At 57.5% G+C, this 13253-nt stretch overlaps 1 protein-coding gene and 1 long non-coding RNA gene across 3 annotated transcripts; one reads left to right on the forward strand and one right to left on the reverse strand.

Moving 5' to 3' along the window:
- Window positions 1–62: 62 nt before the first annotated feature.
- Window positions 63–9784, reverse strand: MOG (myelin oligodendrocyte glycoprotein). 2 transcript variants are annotated; one of them, XM_082731666.1, is made up of 8 exons: window positions 9513–9784; window positions 8118–8465; window positions 4191–4304; window positions 2828–2848; window positions 2488–2508; window positions 1088–1204; window positions 948–963; window positions 63–715 (listed from the first exon to the last, which is right to left on the reverse strand). In XM_082731666.1, exons 1-7 carry the CDS (start codon window positions 9592–9594, stop codon window positions 956–958), a joined length of 711 nt encoding a protein of 236 aa, XP_082587792.1. In that variant the 5' UTR covers window positions 9595–9784; the 3' UTR covers window positions 63–715; window positions 948–955. The 2 variants fall into 2 exon arrangements, with proteins under 2 accessions (XP_082587792.1, XP_082587791.1); XM_082731665.1 differs by having other exon boundaries at window positions 948–968; window positions 9513–9783.
- LOC309865390 lies at window positions 4821–6605 on the forward strand. The gene is made up of 3 exons (XR_014312061.1): window positions 4821–5205; window positions 5316–5441; window positions 5968–6605. It is a non-coding gene; the product is annotated as an uncharacterized lncRNA (long non-coding RNA).
- Window positions 9785–13253: the final 3469 nt, after the last annotated feature.

A 13253-nucleotide genomic window follows, 5' to 3' on the forward strand; every position in this document is an offset into this window, starting at 1 on the left:
CAGGAGGAGGGGGAGGGGTGACCAGGGAAATGCTGAAAAGACGACATGAGAAGTGGCACACAGAAACTCCTGTACGTTAATTAGCACCTGCCATTTTCTTTGTGTCTGATCGACCGTCAAGTGGTAATTGTTGAGAAGACAGTGGCGGCTGTGGTAGGGCTAAGAGGGGAGCGGAAGGAGGTGGGGGGTCGGGGGTCCCATCCCTGCAACTGGGGAGTCCAGCCGGTGTTCGGATGCGGCCCTTGCTGCTGCCCGCGGGGCGGGGAGGGGGCAGGTGAGGGGCTCCAGGGTTCTCGCTCCCCTGCTCCTCCCCGGCAGCCTCCACACCCCTCAGCTCTGCCCCTCAGGATGGACGCTGGGGAAGAAACAACCCCCATGGGCGATGTTGGCGGACAGGAATCGGCGGCAGGGAGGCGGCTGGTCTCAGTCCTGCCTGCGTTCCTGAGCAGCACAGGTGTCGTCCGTCCGAGAGAGGAATGCCTGCTTGGCCGCAGCAGATGGCGAGTGGCCGGGGTGGGCAGCCCGACGGGGGGCGGGGGGGAAGGTAGACGGGAGAAGAGGACGCAGCCTTCCTGGAAATGCAGACTGGATGTCCCTGTGGCGGGGAGGCCAGTGAGAGTGCGGCGGGTGGAGGCCACACCCTGGGAGCCCATGCGAGGGCCACCAGGCTGCCCTCCAGGCTGGCCAGGATGCAGCATCGCTCAGAAGGGGTTTCCTGGAGGGAGGAGGAAACACCGTGACGAATCTGTGTTTACCAAGCCTTGATCCGCGGAGAGGAAAGGCCCCCAGGAATCCCCTGGCCTCGAGGCCCTCTGCAACCCCTCTGGCTGGCCGGAGGGAAGGCCCTGCAGGCGGCAGCAATGAGGGACGGCCACCCCGACCCACACCCCTCCTCCCTGCCTGCCTGGTGTTCCCTTCTCAGCTTATAAAGGGAGAAGAGAACTTACTTAGCTCCTCAAGAAACTGCCCTGGAAAAAAAGAAAACTCCATGACTGGTGGCAGATGACCCGCCCCTCCCCACACAGCACCCCCCCCTCGCCCCTGCTCTGTAGCGGCCCCACACCACTGAGAGCCCCCCCCACCACACCTGCAAGTCTCCGGTGCAGCCAGTTGTAGCAGATGACCAAGGCCAGCAGGGGTCCGAGCACTGGCACCAGCACAAACAGAGTTATCTTCCAGCAGGGCACCCTCAGGAAGTGGGGGTCTGAGCGTGGCCACAGAACAAACTGGGTTAGAGGTTGTCCCCTGCCCCCCTCCCCCCAGTCTGCGTATTGTTGAGCTTCTTAACTGGCTGAATGGGCCCAAGAACACACAGCTCTGTCTGTGCAGAGTTCAGGCATCTGGGGAACTCCAGTGACAACGGTGCGGGATCCCGATTCTCACCAGCCCTTAATTGAATTGAGCATTTCTTCCATTGAAAATGGAGGCCACAAACTAGTCATCAACAGTACCTAGGACCCTGTTACCAACAGAAACCACAGATAAACTCTCATTCCCACTGGAGTTGTTGCTGAAATCTGGAAATATCTATCAATATTTGGACAAAATTATTGGACCTGCTGCTACATTGTTTAGTGCGTTTTTGTTGTTTGAAGAAGCATTTGTCACTATATGGCAGATGGGTTTATGTTTTGATGCCTGTACTTCAGTGGTTTTCTCAGCAACTGTACGTGTTATCTGTGACCCTTTTAAAAACATTATTCTGGAGAAGGGTCCGTTAGGTTTCACCAGAATGTCCAGGAGATTCATGGTACCGAAAGGTAGTACCTTTGCTTTGAATCCACCAGAGATCACTTTCCTCCCTTTGCGGGGTGCGTGGTCTGCACGCCGATGGGAGCCCTAAGTGCTAGGGGGGGTGCCCCTGTTCAGGAAGGCTGCTCAGGGCAGCCACCGACCCTCTGTGCTCTGCATTAAGGCATCTTAGCATTTCTGCAACATCCATGCAGCGGGGATGTGGGTGCCCCTCTGCTGCAGGCATGCTCCTTCAGCACTGGGGACACGGCAGTGAACAAAAAGGACAGGGACTGTAGTCTTGAAGGGCCAACATTGTAAAGGGGCTTGGTGTGTCTTCCTCCAGGAAGCCTTCCCTGATCAGTCCCGTAGAGTCACTTGTTCTGTGCTCCTAAGGACACTTGTACCATGTGGGTTTCATCAACGATGCATAAGTAGTCGGTCCTCCATGATGTTGGTGTCCTGTCCCCAACTGGATGGCCAGCATGCCTGGGAGGGCCCGGGTACCTCCCCTCCATAATTTCTGCACACAGACGCCTTGGTCTCCCTGCTGCAGGGGTCGGCGGGGCCAGGCTAAGGGTACAGTGCGTGGCCCGGAGAGGAGTCACAGGAGTGCTTGCTAGCAACATCTCAGCGTGACTTCCTCAAAAAGGCAGCGGGAAGGGAAGAGGCAGGAGGCCAGCTGGGAGCGAGGGTTCTTATTTCCCCACGGACTGGGGCCCACCCACACCGGGCTGACCGGGTCCTGGCACTTACCAAACGTCCGGTGCAGGTTCTCTGAAAGGAAACACAGGGAGGGACTCAGTGGGGCACTCAGAGGAGACCCCTACCCCTCCGAGCCTCTGCGATCCGGTCACTTAAAACTCAGGAGTGAGGAACACCCGTGGAGGAAGGGGAGCGGATGGACTCTGCCCCGGCTGCGGCAGAGGAAGGAGTCTGGCCACAGCTCCTGGCTGGCCGCGGGTCCGAAATACTAGCGGAGTTCCGTCGGAAGGAAGCCCGGGGCTTGGGGACGGTCCTGACCGAGGACCGTGGACCGTGTTGGAGATGCCGAAGGGGAGGCAGGGAACGCGGAGGGCTGGCGACGAAAACTCACCGATCTCCGCGCGGAGCTTTCCTATGGTAGAGAAAGGCAGCGCTGTTAGTCCAGCCCTGGCCGGGACATGAGGCCCGTCCCACCGCCGGCGCCCCGGGCCTTGCGCAGGCAGCGGGTGGACAGGAGAGCCCGGGCCTTGCGCAGGCAGCGGGTGGACAGGAGAGCCCGGGCCTTGCGCAGGCAGCGGGTGGACTGCAGAGCCCGGGCCTTGCGCAGGCAGCGGGTGGACAGGAGAGCCCGGGCCTTGCGCAGGCAGCGGGTGGACTGCAGAGCCCGGGCCTTGCGCAGGCAGGGGGTGGACAGGAGAGCCCGGGCCTTGCGCAGGCAGCGGGTGGACAGGAGAGCCCGGGCCTTGCGCAGGCAGCGGGTGGACTGCAGAGCCCGGGCCTTGCGCAGGCAGCGGGTGGACAGGAGAGCCCGGGCCTTGCGCAGGCAGCGGGTGGACAGGAGAGCCCGGGCCTTGCGCAGGCAGCGGGTGGACGGCAGAGCAGAGGCTCCGAGCTGCGGATGGCAGGAAGCACAGGAATGCAGAACGCAGGGAGCCGGGGTGGGGGGCGGGCAGCAGTGCCCCGACCTGCTTCAGGTGCCCTCACCTGAACTGCGGCCGCTCTGCGCCTCCGCCTCAGGGTCTCGGTGCCCTTGGCGCCCCCCACCCCCACTGGGCTGCACTTAGTACCTGTAAAGCCGCGAGCGTGGGGATGCGGGAGGAGACGGGGCTGCCGAGACTCGGGACGTAACAACACCCCCTCCCCGATGGCGGGGAGCGAGCTGCCCCCGCGAGCCCGGGGTTCCACCCGTCCCGCGCCCCCTCCGCTCAGCCAGGGGGACTGACCGCCTTTCTACCGCGGGCGGAGTAGGGCGCCGGGACCCGGGGCGGGTTCAAGGCGGGGAGGACCCCGACGCCCGCTCGCACACCCCGGCCCTCCCCTGTGGTTTCTGCTCTCAGGACCGGCGGGGGGCGGGGGAGAGAAGACCCCCCAGGGCCCGGGAGCCGTGGCTCGGAACAGCTGGGAGAGAAGGGGCAGGACGACGCCCTGCGCTCACTCTGGCGCGGCGTGAAGCGCCCAGGTGCGGTCCCGAGGCCGCGGGGACAGCCCCTGCGCCCCGCCCCTGGCAGGTGTGTCCGCTCGCGGGACTGCTGACCCTCGCGCGCCTGGCGGGGAGGCCCGCGGTGATACGGACTGTTGCAGGTCTGCCCCGCCGCGCAGGGAACGCGGGGACCCGTTGCAGAAGTGCAAGCGCGCGGTAAGGCGTAGACTCGGCTTCCGCAGCTTGACCCGATGCCCCTCGGAACTCGGCACCAGGCAGCCCAGCTCCGAGCGCGTTCCCGGGGGTGGGGGGCGGCCCGCCCTCCAGCCCTTACCTCTCAGTCTGTGCTGCAGGCCGAGGTAGACGAGGCCCGCGGCGATCTGCAGCAGCAGCACCGGGAGCACGGCGAGGAGGACCAGCACGCCGGGGTTGATCCAGTAGAAGGGGTCTGGAAGGCAGAAGGAGCGCTGCAGCCCCCGCCCGCACGGATCCTGAGGCCGTGGCACAGCCCGAGGGGGAAGCGGGTCTGCTTCCGGGAAGGCTCCCCGCGAGGCCCGTCTTACAGAGTTTAGGAACCAGCTAAGAGACTTAGGTCAGGTCCTCACAGCGCACCGGGCTGGGGTGGGGGGGCTGGGGGGGTGGCAGGGGGTGACCGCACTGACCCACGACCACCCCTCTGGAGGAGGGGGCCACAGTCCCACGAGACTAGAGCACAGCCTGACCCTGAGCTGGGCCTGGGTGGGGGTTAGGGAGTCAGGATCCGTGCAGTTAGAGGGGAAAACCAAATGGAGTTATTTTTAGTCATCTTTGAACTGAAATTTAGCATTTCTTCCCATTTTGATAGCCGTGTTTCAGTACAAATATGTTTTATTTCATGCATTTGAAAGATCCCTCTGGGAAGGGTAAAAACAGAAGGGCCGAGGCGGGGGAGGCTCCTGGCTGGCTCCTCAGTAGGGAACAGGAGTCTCCATCTTAGGATTGTGAGTTCAAGCCCCACATTGGGAACAGAGTTTACCTAAAAAAAGAGAGAGCACAGGGGTCCGTTGACGTCCCCGGTGCAGTTATGAACCCCTCCGAGGGTGGCTTGATGACTGAGGGGATGTGGCGTGGGACCACGGATGGGGGTGGCCTCCGGCTCTGGCTCTGCCCTCACCTGGAACTTGCCATTCCAGAATCTCATTCATCCACGCCCAAGAGCTCTGCCTGTCTAAGCTCAGTGTGTCCGGCTGGCTCAGCCCACCTCATCTTGTTCTCTCCTATCCTGGGGACAGATAAAGACAGGGCCATCAAGGGCACGGACCAAGAGTCAGCAAGGGACAGCACGCAACTGGACCGAGAGGGTTTCTTAGGTAGGAACCAAATTCTTCGAGCTGCAGGTTAAGGCTCTTATCTGTGATGTGCCCCAGAAGAAAATGTAGCCAATTCTGCTCTCCAAGTTCTTATCCCAAGTTCCCTGCAGGTACAGACTTGCACACTTGTATACCTTCACAAAGTGTTAAAATCACAAAACGGGAGAGAAGGAGCCATTAGGGGCCTGCTGATGGAAAGTAACAGGAGAGAGCATCACCTACGAATGCTTGGAAAAGTAAGTTACACCTGGTTGTACTTCTCTCTCAGTTTACAAGAAACACAAAGATGGGGCACTGTGTAGAACAGAATGGGGATGGACCAGCAAAGCTAGAGCGTGGGAAACTCCACAGGGCAAACAGCAGCCTGTGGATCTTGGTTAGACCTGACTCAAACTGAACAGCTCTAGAAATATATTTGGGGAGCCGGCAGGGGAATTTGAACAGAGAGTAGCATTGAGGATATTAGGGAATTTTTGTTAATTTTAAAAGACAGGTTGACAATATTGTGTTTATGGTTTTTTATTATTTTATTTTTATTTATTTTTTAAAAGATTTTATTTATTTATTTGACAGAGAGAGATCACAAGTAGACAGAGAGGCAGAGAGAGAGAGAGGAGGAAGCAGGCTCCCTGCCAAGCAGAGAGCCCAATGTGGGGCTCGATCCCAGGACCTGAGCCGAAGGCAGAGGCTTTAACCCACTGAGCCACCCAGGCGCCCTTCCTTTTAAAAGAAGTGGTACTTTCTTTTTGTTTGTTTTCCAAGTAAACTCACCCCCCCATTGTGACCTTGAGATCAAGAGTCACTGAGATCACCCCAGATGACCTTGAGATGGTGAGTCACGTGCTCCACGGATTGAGTCAGCCCAGTGCCCTTGAGTGACCCATTCTTGCACATTTAGTGATTTAATGATAATAATGCCTAGGATTTGCCCTGGTAATTCAGTGGGGGAGGGGAGAGACTTGCGGGTCAGGGGAACTGGCAGTCTGTCTGTCCACCTGGGTGACTGCCACAGAAAGGGGGTGGGACCCTCGAGGCTCCCTGTGATCCTCTCTCTGCTTCTGTGATGCTCTTAAGTTTCATAATGAAGCGTAGGAGGAAAGGATTAGAGAAAATAGGTAGTAAAATCACAAAAATGCAAGAAAAAAAGTTGGAAAGAAAGAGAAAGACTCTGGAGAGAAGGCGGGGAGGTAATTCTCTGCTCTAACGGTCACTGCAGTTCAGTCCTCGAGCTGCTCGGATTCCTGCTCCCCAGGCGAGGGGGCGGTCCCTTGTTTACGGGTAAAACACTTTCCTTAGACTCTTAAGCCGACTCTGAGCTGGGAGGACCCGGGCTGGGACGTGGAACCTCAACCCAAGGAACACCGTCCCCTGAGGCGGTTTCGTTTCTCTCGCTCTTTCTTTTCTTCTTCCTTTTCTTTCCCTTCCTCCCTTCCTCCCCTTCTTCCTTCCCCCTTGCCTGGCCTTTTCCCCCTTTCCTTCTCTCTTCTCTCACTTTTCCCACTTCCTTTCTCTCTCCCTCCCTTGCTCCCTCTTCCTTCTGTCCTTGGGGACGGGGGTTGTGCTGGGGGAGGCAGACTCGGAACGGGAAGGCAGGAACGCCACCCCTGACCGTCCTCGCGAGGACACGGCCGCGCGTCCAGGCCCCCAGCCGGGCCAGCTGTGCGCCCGGCCTTGCAGGGCGCACAAAGCCGTTTTCACAGCCCGGACGCCCTCCTCCAGACGTGGGGCGTTGTTACCGCGCACACAATGCCATCTTCTGGCCGCGACACACAGAAGCGACGGATTGTCTCCTGAGCGCGTGCGGAGCCGCGGAAGGACCCTGAGACACTGTTCCTCAGCCAACGGCAGTGGCAGTCAGGGCTCCCTCCCCGCACCCCACCTGAGGGGACCGAACAACAAATGCCCAAACCCCCCTCATCCAAACACTCCCGAGAGCGAACTCGGAAGGGAGCGTCTCTCTTTCACACGTTTGCTCGTTTGTGTCGTTACTTGGAGCACGTTTTCCGGGCATGTTCCTCGTCCAATAAAACACCCACACCCACCGCGGGGGCCTCTGTGGTGGGCTTGGGTCGTTGGGCTCCTTCGGAATCCTGCCTCCGTTTAGAACCAACAAACAAGGAGACATCCCAGAGCCAGACGTGGAAGGAAGAAAGTCCGCTTGACCCTGGAATTCACTCTCGGGTTATTTGCACCCCCTCTAGCGGCAAAACAACAACAACAACAGCAAAACCACAACAACAACAACAACAGCAAAACCAACCGGGAATGGACGATTCTGGGTGGTGCTGCCTCTGTTTCTCGGTTTCTTTATTTTATTTTTTAAGGGACGCCTGGGTGGCTCAGTTGGTTAAGCAGCTGCCTTCGGCTCAGGTCATGATCCCAGCGTCCTGGGATCGAGTCCCACATCGGGCTCCTTGCTCCGCAGGGAGCCTGCTTCTCCCTCTGACTCTGCCTTGCACTCTGTCTGCCTGTGCTCGCTCTCACTCTCTCTCTGACAAATAAATAAATAAAATCTTTTAAAAAAAAAATAAATAAATAAAATAAAATATTTTATTTTTTAAAATGTTTGTCTCTGTGTGTGCTCGCCCTCCCGTAACTGCCCTATGGGACCATCTCATAGTCGTCTCTCTGTATCCACTACCCCTGCGGCCGGGACCGTGACGTCTGTGCTGGGTGCCCACCTCCAGCAGCCCGTCACCCACAGCCCCCAGCCAGGGGCACGGCCCTCACGCAGTTCCGGGGTCAAGGCCATTTGCCGCCTCCTCGCCCTGCCTCAGGCCCGGCTTCCCCAGCTGGCTGGCCGTGAGTGTACGCACCCCCCTGTCCCCCAGCGGGGGCTGTGAGCCGCAGGGTGGCGTCTCCGTTGAGAGAGGGTCCAGTCTCAGGGAGGTCGCGCCCCCTCAAACACTCACCTTCCACTCTCAGTTCCATGGCCGCCTCCTCCTGGTAGGAATGATCTCGGAAGAAGCAGGTGAACCCTCCTTCGTCGGAGAACCTCACGTTGCGGATCCTGAGGGTCACCTTCCCTTCGCCCATGGCTTCTTTCAGCAGTTCGGTCCGTCCCCGGTATTCGGGCGCCTGCTCTGCATCCTGGTCCTTGCCGTTTCGGTAGAGATGGACCACCCTGGAGAAGGGGGGCCGGTACCAGCCCACCTCCATGCCTGTGGCGTTCTTCCCAGGGTAGATGCGACACGGCAGCTCGGCCTCATCGCCCACCAGCGCCCGGATGGGGTGGCCCGGTCCTATGACCCTGAACTGACCTGTCCAAGACACCGAAGAAAAGAAACCGAGTCACGGGACCTCAACATAGAAACACGTCCTGGGAAGGGCTGTGTGCTCGAGCCAAGGAAGAAGACACTGATTTGTATACGGAGTTCTTGAACCAGGAAGGGGAAATTCCTGGTTACAGAGGTGCGAGCGCCCTGGATGGGAGGAAGGTTCTAGTATGTGGTCACCCGGCAGAGCTGCTCCTGCCGGCTGTCTCCATCGCTGACTCTCTAGCCCAGCTGTTAGGTCCCATCACGGGATGTGGTCCTGGCATCTTGCAGTTTAATTTTTGGGATGGGGGATGGGGTGGGCCCTGTCTGAACCTAACCAAGCCGCTCCCTACTTTCCCCTGGTGGGTTTGCTTTGGTCCTTGTTCACACCCTGTTCCCTAAATGTCCCCCACTGGGGCGGCTCTACTTCCCTCCTCTCCTCTGTGCCTTCAGCCCAGGCTCCCAAACTTTTCGCCACGTGGAGTGTGTCTGTCAGCCAGACTCAGAGCTCCTGGAAGGGAAGACTGGTTTCCCATGACACCTGCTAGGATTTCTCAAGGGGTAAGTGGGGCTGGGCCTCCTCTATTGGGAGGGGAGAATCTCCCTGAGGCGGAGAACCTGTCTTCTGGATGTTTTTCCTTTATGTCCCCCCAGCACCCGACAGCACATGGCAGCAGGGCTCCTCTGAAAACTCGAGCGCCCGATCCCGTGGGAGAGAGCTCTCCCACACGAAGGGATGCGGCCAGTCAGCATTGATTGCGACTTATCAGGGGATGGGCACCACCTCCTCCCGGTCCACCCTGACGGCCGCTCCAGTCCGCAGTCATCAGTCCGAGGAGGCAACGCGGGAAAGGTCGTCTGGATAAGCTCCAGGAGACCTGGGCTGGGGCTGCCTTATGGCTGCGCTATGGAGCTCGGGCCCGATGCTGAAGCGCGCAGGGAGCCTGTCAGCACACCCAGGGTTTGGACAGATAATGTGCGATGCACCTTGAGGATGAATTGAAGGTGAACCCAGGGTCGCCTCAAGGCAGAAATAAAGATCAGTCTTACCTGCGGAGCTGCAGGACAGCTGGAGGAGGAGGACCAGGGAGGGGAGGCAGCCGGGCAAGCAGGACCTCCACGAACTAGCCATCTCCGCGAGGACTGGGGACAGAGCGTCCCTGCAGCAGGGTCAGGCCAAGCAGAGGCCCTCGGGGTGCATGTCCCCTGCCTCTGACGAAGCCTGAGGGAGGATCCAGGAGGCCGGCCTCCTCCAGGCTGTGCCACAGCTGTGCTCCCACGGACGGCCGAGTCAGCCCCACCAGGCACTTACACAAAAGGGCTACTGACCCAGGGGGTGACCAGGGCCTGGAGCAGAGGCCGCCTGGTACTGGCTCCCCCCAGCCCCTCCTGCAGCCCAGCATTCCTGGGGCTTCTGGGGGTGACCACTCGCTGGGCCTCAGGAAGGGCTGTCCTATGGTCTGTGAGGTTCCTTCAAGCCCTCTCTTCCTGCTGTCTGCTGAGGGGGAAGAACTGTTGTGGGTTTTAGGAAGGGGAAGCCCGGCAATCTCCCTGACCTCTAGCTGCCCTTTTTCCGACACACGGCTGGGCTGCCTTCCTTCCATTCTGATGTGTGCGGGATCGCTTGGGCCCGTTCCCCGAGAACACATTTGGGAAGGGCGTGAGCTGAGCGTTCGTTGCCTGTGCTCCGAGAGGCCAGCGTGGAGGAGGGAGGCCCCGGCAGGGCCCATCTCCCGGCCTTGGCATCATGCTTTGACTTCCTCACTGTCACAGGGAGAAGTGAGACCTTCTTCCTGCCCGTAGACTCAGTAGCTCCATGAAGAGTAGGACCAGCGGCATCGCTGATGGGGAGAACGAGAGCAAAGGAAAAAAAAGTTAAACTTCCTTACAGCCCACAGTCCACTGACAAGTCCTTGGAACGGACAGTGACCTTCCTCTGGGAGCTCAGCTGCCTCGACGTTAATACCCTGCTAAGAGCAGAGGGCGACCTTCGCTTAACATTATCCTGACCCCCAGGATCCTGTAAGTCTACTTTAGCATATAAAAATTCCTTCAGAAATTTCCTTTATCTCCAAACCTCCAGGATTCAATCTGGCAATCGGCCCCTCAGCATATGGCCCATCGATACCCATCTGAAGGGTCCCATGACTCAGGTTCTATTGGATGGTAATAAATGACCCTTCCCAACAATAGCGAGCCCCCTCAAGGTCCTGGAAACCTTGCTTCCAAATTCCTTAGTGACTTATGCTCTCTTGGATCCCTCACAACTTGGAAGTCTACCCCTCCTGACCCCGGTGCAGCTCTCTCTGCCCACAGATCCTGACCCCTGCTTCAATAAACCACCCTCTTGCACCAAAAATGTCTCAAGAATTCTTTCTTGGCTGTTTGCTCTTGAGCCCTAACATTTTCACATCAGTCACCAAATTTGAAAAGCGCATTTGCCAATCTTAAAGTAAGGCTGTCTCAAAAATAAGAAAAAAGAGTCAGGATGGACAGTTTAAAACCGTGTCGTCCAACACAACCATCACTAGCCACAGCGCTCGTTCAGATTAAAATTAAATAAAATTTGAAGTTCAGTTCCCTGATCACCAGCTGTGTTTCAAATGCCCAGCAGCACGCAGCTAGTGGTTAACACGTGGGACAGCACACACAGGGGCCATTGTCGTCAACGCAAGAACTTACACTGGGCGGCACTGTTCAAGGGCCAGGAACTCCACTGGGGTGTACGTTTTCTGCTTTTGTCTGAGGTGAGCCTGAGGAGCTGGGAGAACAGACTGGTCAGCTGAGCCCGGAATGGCTTGTCACTTCTTCCCGCAAGGCGGCTGGAGCTGGGCACACGCAGGCTGGCCACTCTGGAGCCGTGAGGGTGACCGCCAAGGTCGGGAGGGGTCAATCAGGTGGGAGGGCAGGCTCTGCGCTGGCCTGAGTGTCTCCCCAGGGGCAAGATACTTCCCTGGGCAGGGCTGGAAGTCGTCCAGTTGTCCTCCGGTGGTCAAAGCTGGATGGGAGACAGGTGGGGTGCAGGGCTGGGAGAGCAGAGGGCCAAGAGCTGGCCGACTGGGGGCACCTGGGGCGCTCAGTCAGTTAAACCTCTGCCTTTGTTTCAGGTCATGATCTCAGGGTCCTGGGATCGAGCTCTGCTTCGGGCTCCCTGCTCAGTGAGGAGCCTGCTTCCCCCTCTGCTTCTGCCTGCTGTTCCCCCAGCTTACATGTTCTCTCTCCCTCTGTTGAGTAAATAAATAAAATATTTAAAAAAAGAAGTTAGCCAATCAAAGCCACTTTGGAGAACTCACAGTGTTTCTGAAAACAAACACCAAAGAAACACCTTACTGGGCGCTTCCCTGTGGTGCCATCCTAACCGATTTGCTTGTATTGATTCATTTAATCCTACAACAGCGAAACCAATGTTAAACTATTTCCATTCTTATGTTACAGATGAGGAAACAGAAGCACGCGAATGAAGTCACGTGCCACAGGTCACACCACCACAGAGCGGCAGGGATGGAATTTGAGCAGGTTTTCCCTCCACAGTCTGGCACCTGTGGGCACCTGTGGGGACCACACCAGTCCCGAGCCACACTCACCTTCGGGTCTCTGGAAGGCGGGTGGCCCCTGGAGCGGGAGGAGCTGTCCCAGGGATGACGTGGTCTCCGCGCAAAGGCGAGGTGAACAAGAGGAGGGGGCCACCGGGTAAAAGAAGCCAGTGGCATCACCATTTACAGAATTCCGGGTGCTGGAGCGTCGGTTTTTGCAGGTGTGGAGAGGAGGGGGTGAGCGGATGGTGAAGCTGCCCTGCGTTGTTCAGAGCTGGGCGTTTCCCTCAGTGCTCGAGTGTGGCTTTACCTGACCTTGTGCGGCCGGTGACGTGATCGCACAGGCCTTCTTGGGCTGTTCTTGTCTGCCCTTGTGCCCTTCTCTCCTCGGCCGCTTCGGTTTTATCTGCACCTCTCCCCCACCACGTCGGATGGCAGCCCAGGCCCCCAGGCATGCCGGGGGACCGGGATGCTGTACACAGCGACCGTGGGCTCCTGACCGGCTGTCCTTGTGCTGGTAGGAAGCGCGCAGGGAGAGACAGCCCCTCGGGGGCTTACCGGTCAGAGCGCCGTGTGAGCCCTCAGGACTCGGCGTCCGGCTCTCATCTCCCACCAAGGAGACACACACCCTGTTCCGCTTCTTGTGGCCACTTAACAAGGCGTCTTTCCACAGTAACACATGATGTAGCTCCCTTGCACTTGCAAAAAATTAATTTTTGTGGTTATTCATATGCTTTGTTTCAAAATCCAAAAGGCATAAAATAATGTCCCTTGAAAACCTCCCTCCCAGCGGTCCAGCGCCTTCTTTCTCTGAATCTTTCCACGTATTGGCCACTAGAGGTGGCTCCAGGAGAAATCATTCCCTCACCTTGCAGTTTTTAAAACACAAATGGTAATAATTTTTCTTTTTAAAGTAAGCCCCACACCCAACATGGGGCTTGAACTCACAACCCCAGATCAACAGCACCTGCTTGACCCACTGAGGCAGCCAGGCGCCCCATAAATGGCAATAATTCTTCTTAGAGACCATTCCGTATTAGTACCTAATGAACGTACTCATTAATCATTTTATACAGCGGCACAGTATTTTATTACATGAATGTATCAAACTTAACTGGTTTCCAAGAACATTTAGGTTGTTTCCATTTTTTAAGTGTCTGTTTTACCAGCTTAAATGAAAATGTGTTTAATTAATTTAAATAAATACATATTTCTTTTTTTTTAAGATTTTATTTGTTTATTTGACAGAGAGGTCACA

The sequence above is a fragment of the Mustela nivalis genome (assembly GCF_964662115.1).
Source record: "Mustela nivalis genome assembly, chromosome: 5".
NCBI classification, from domain to species: domain Eukaryota; kingdom Metazoa; phylum Chordata; class Mammalia; order Carnivora; family Mustelidae; genus Mustela; species Mustela nivalis.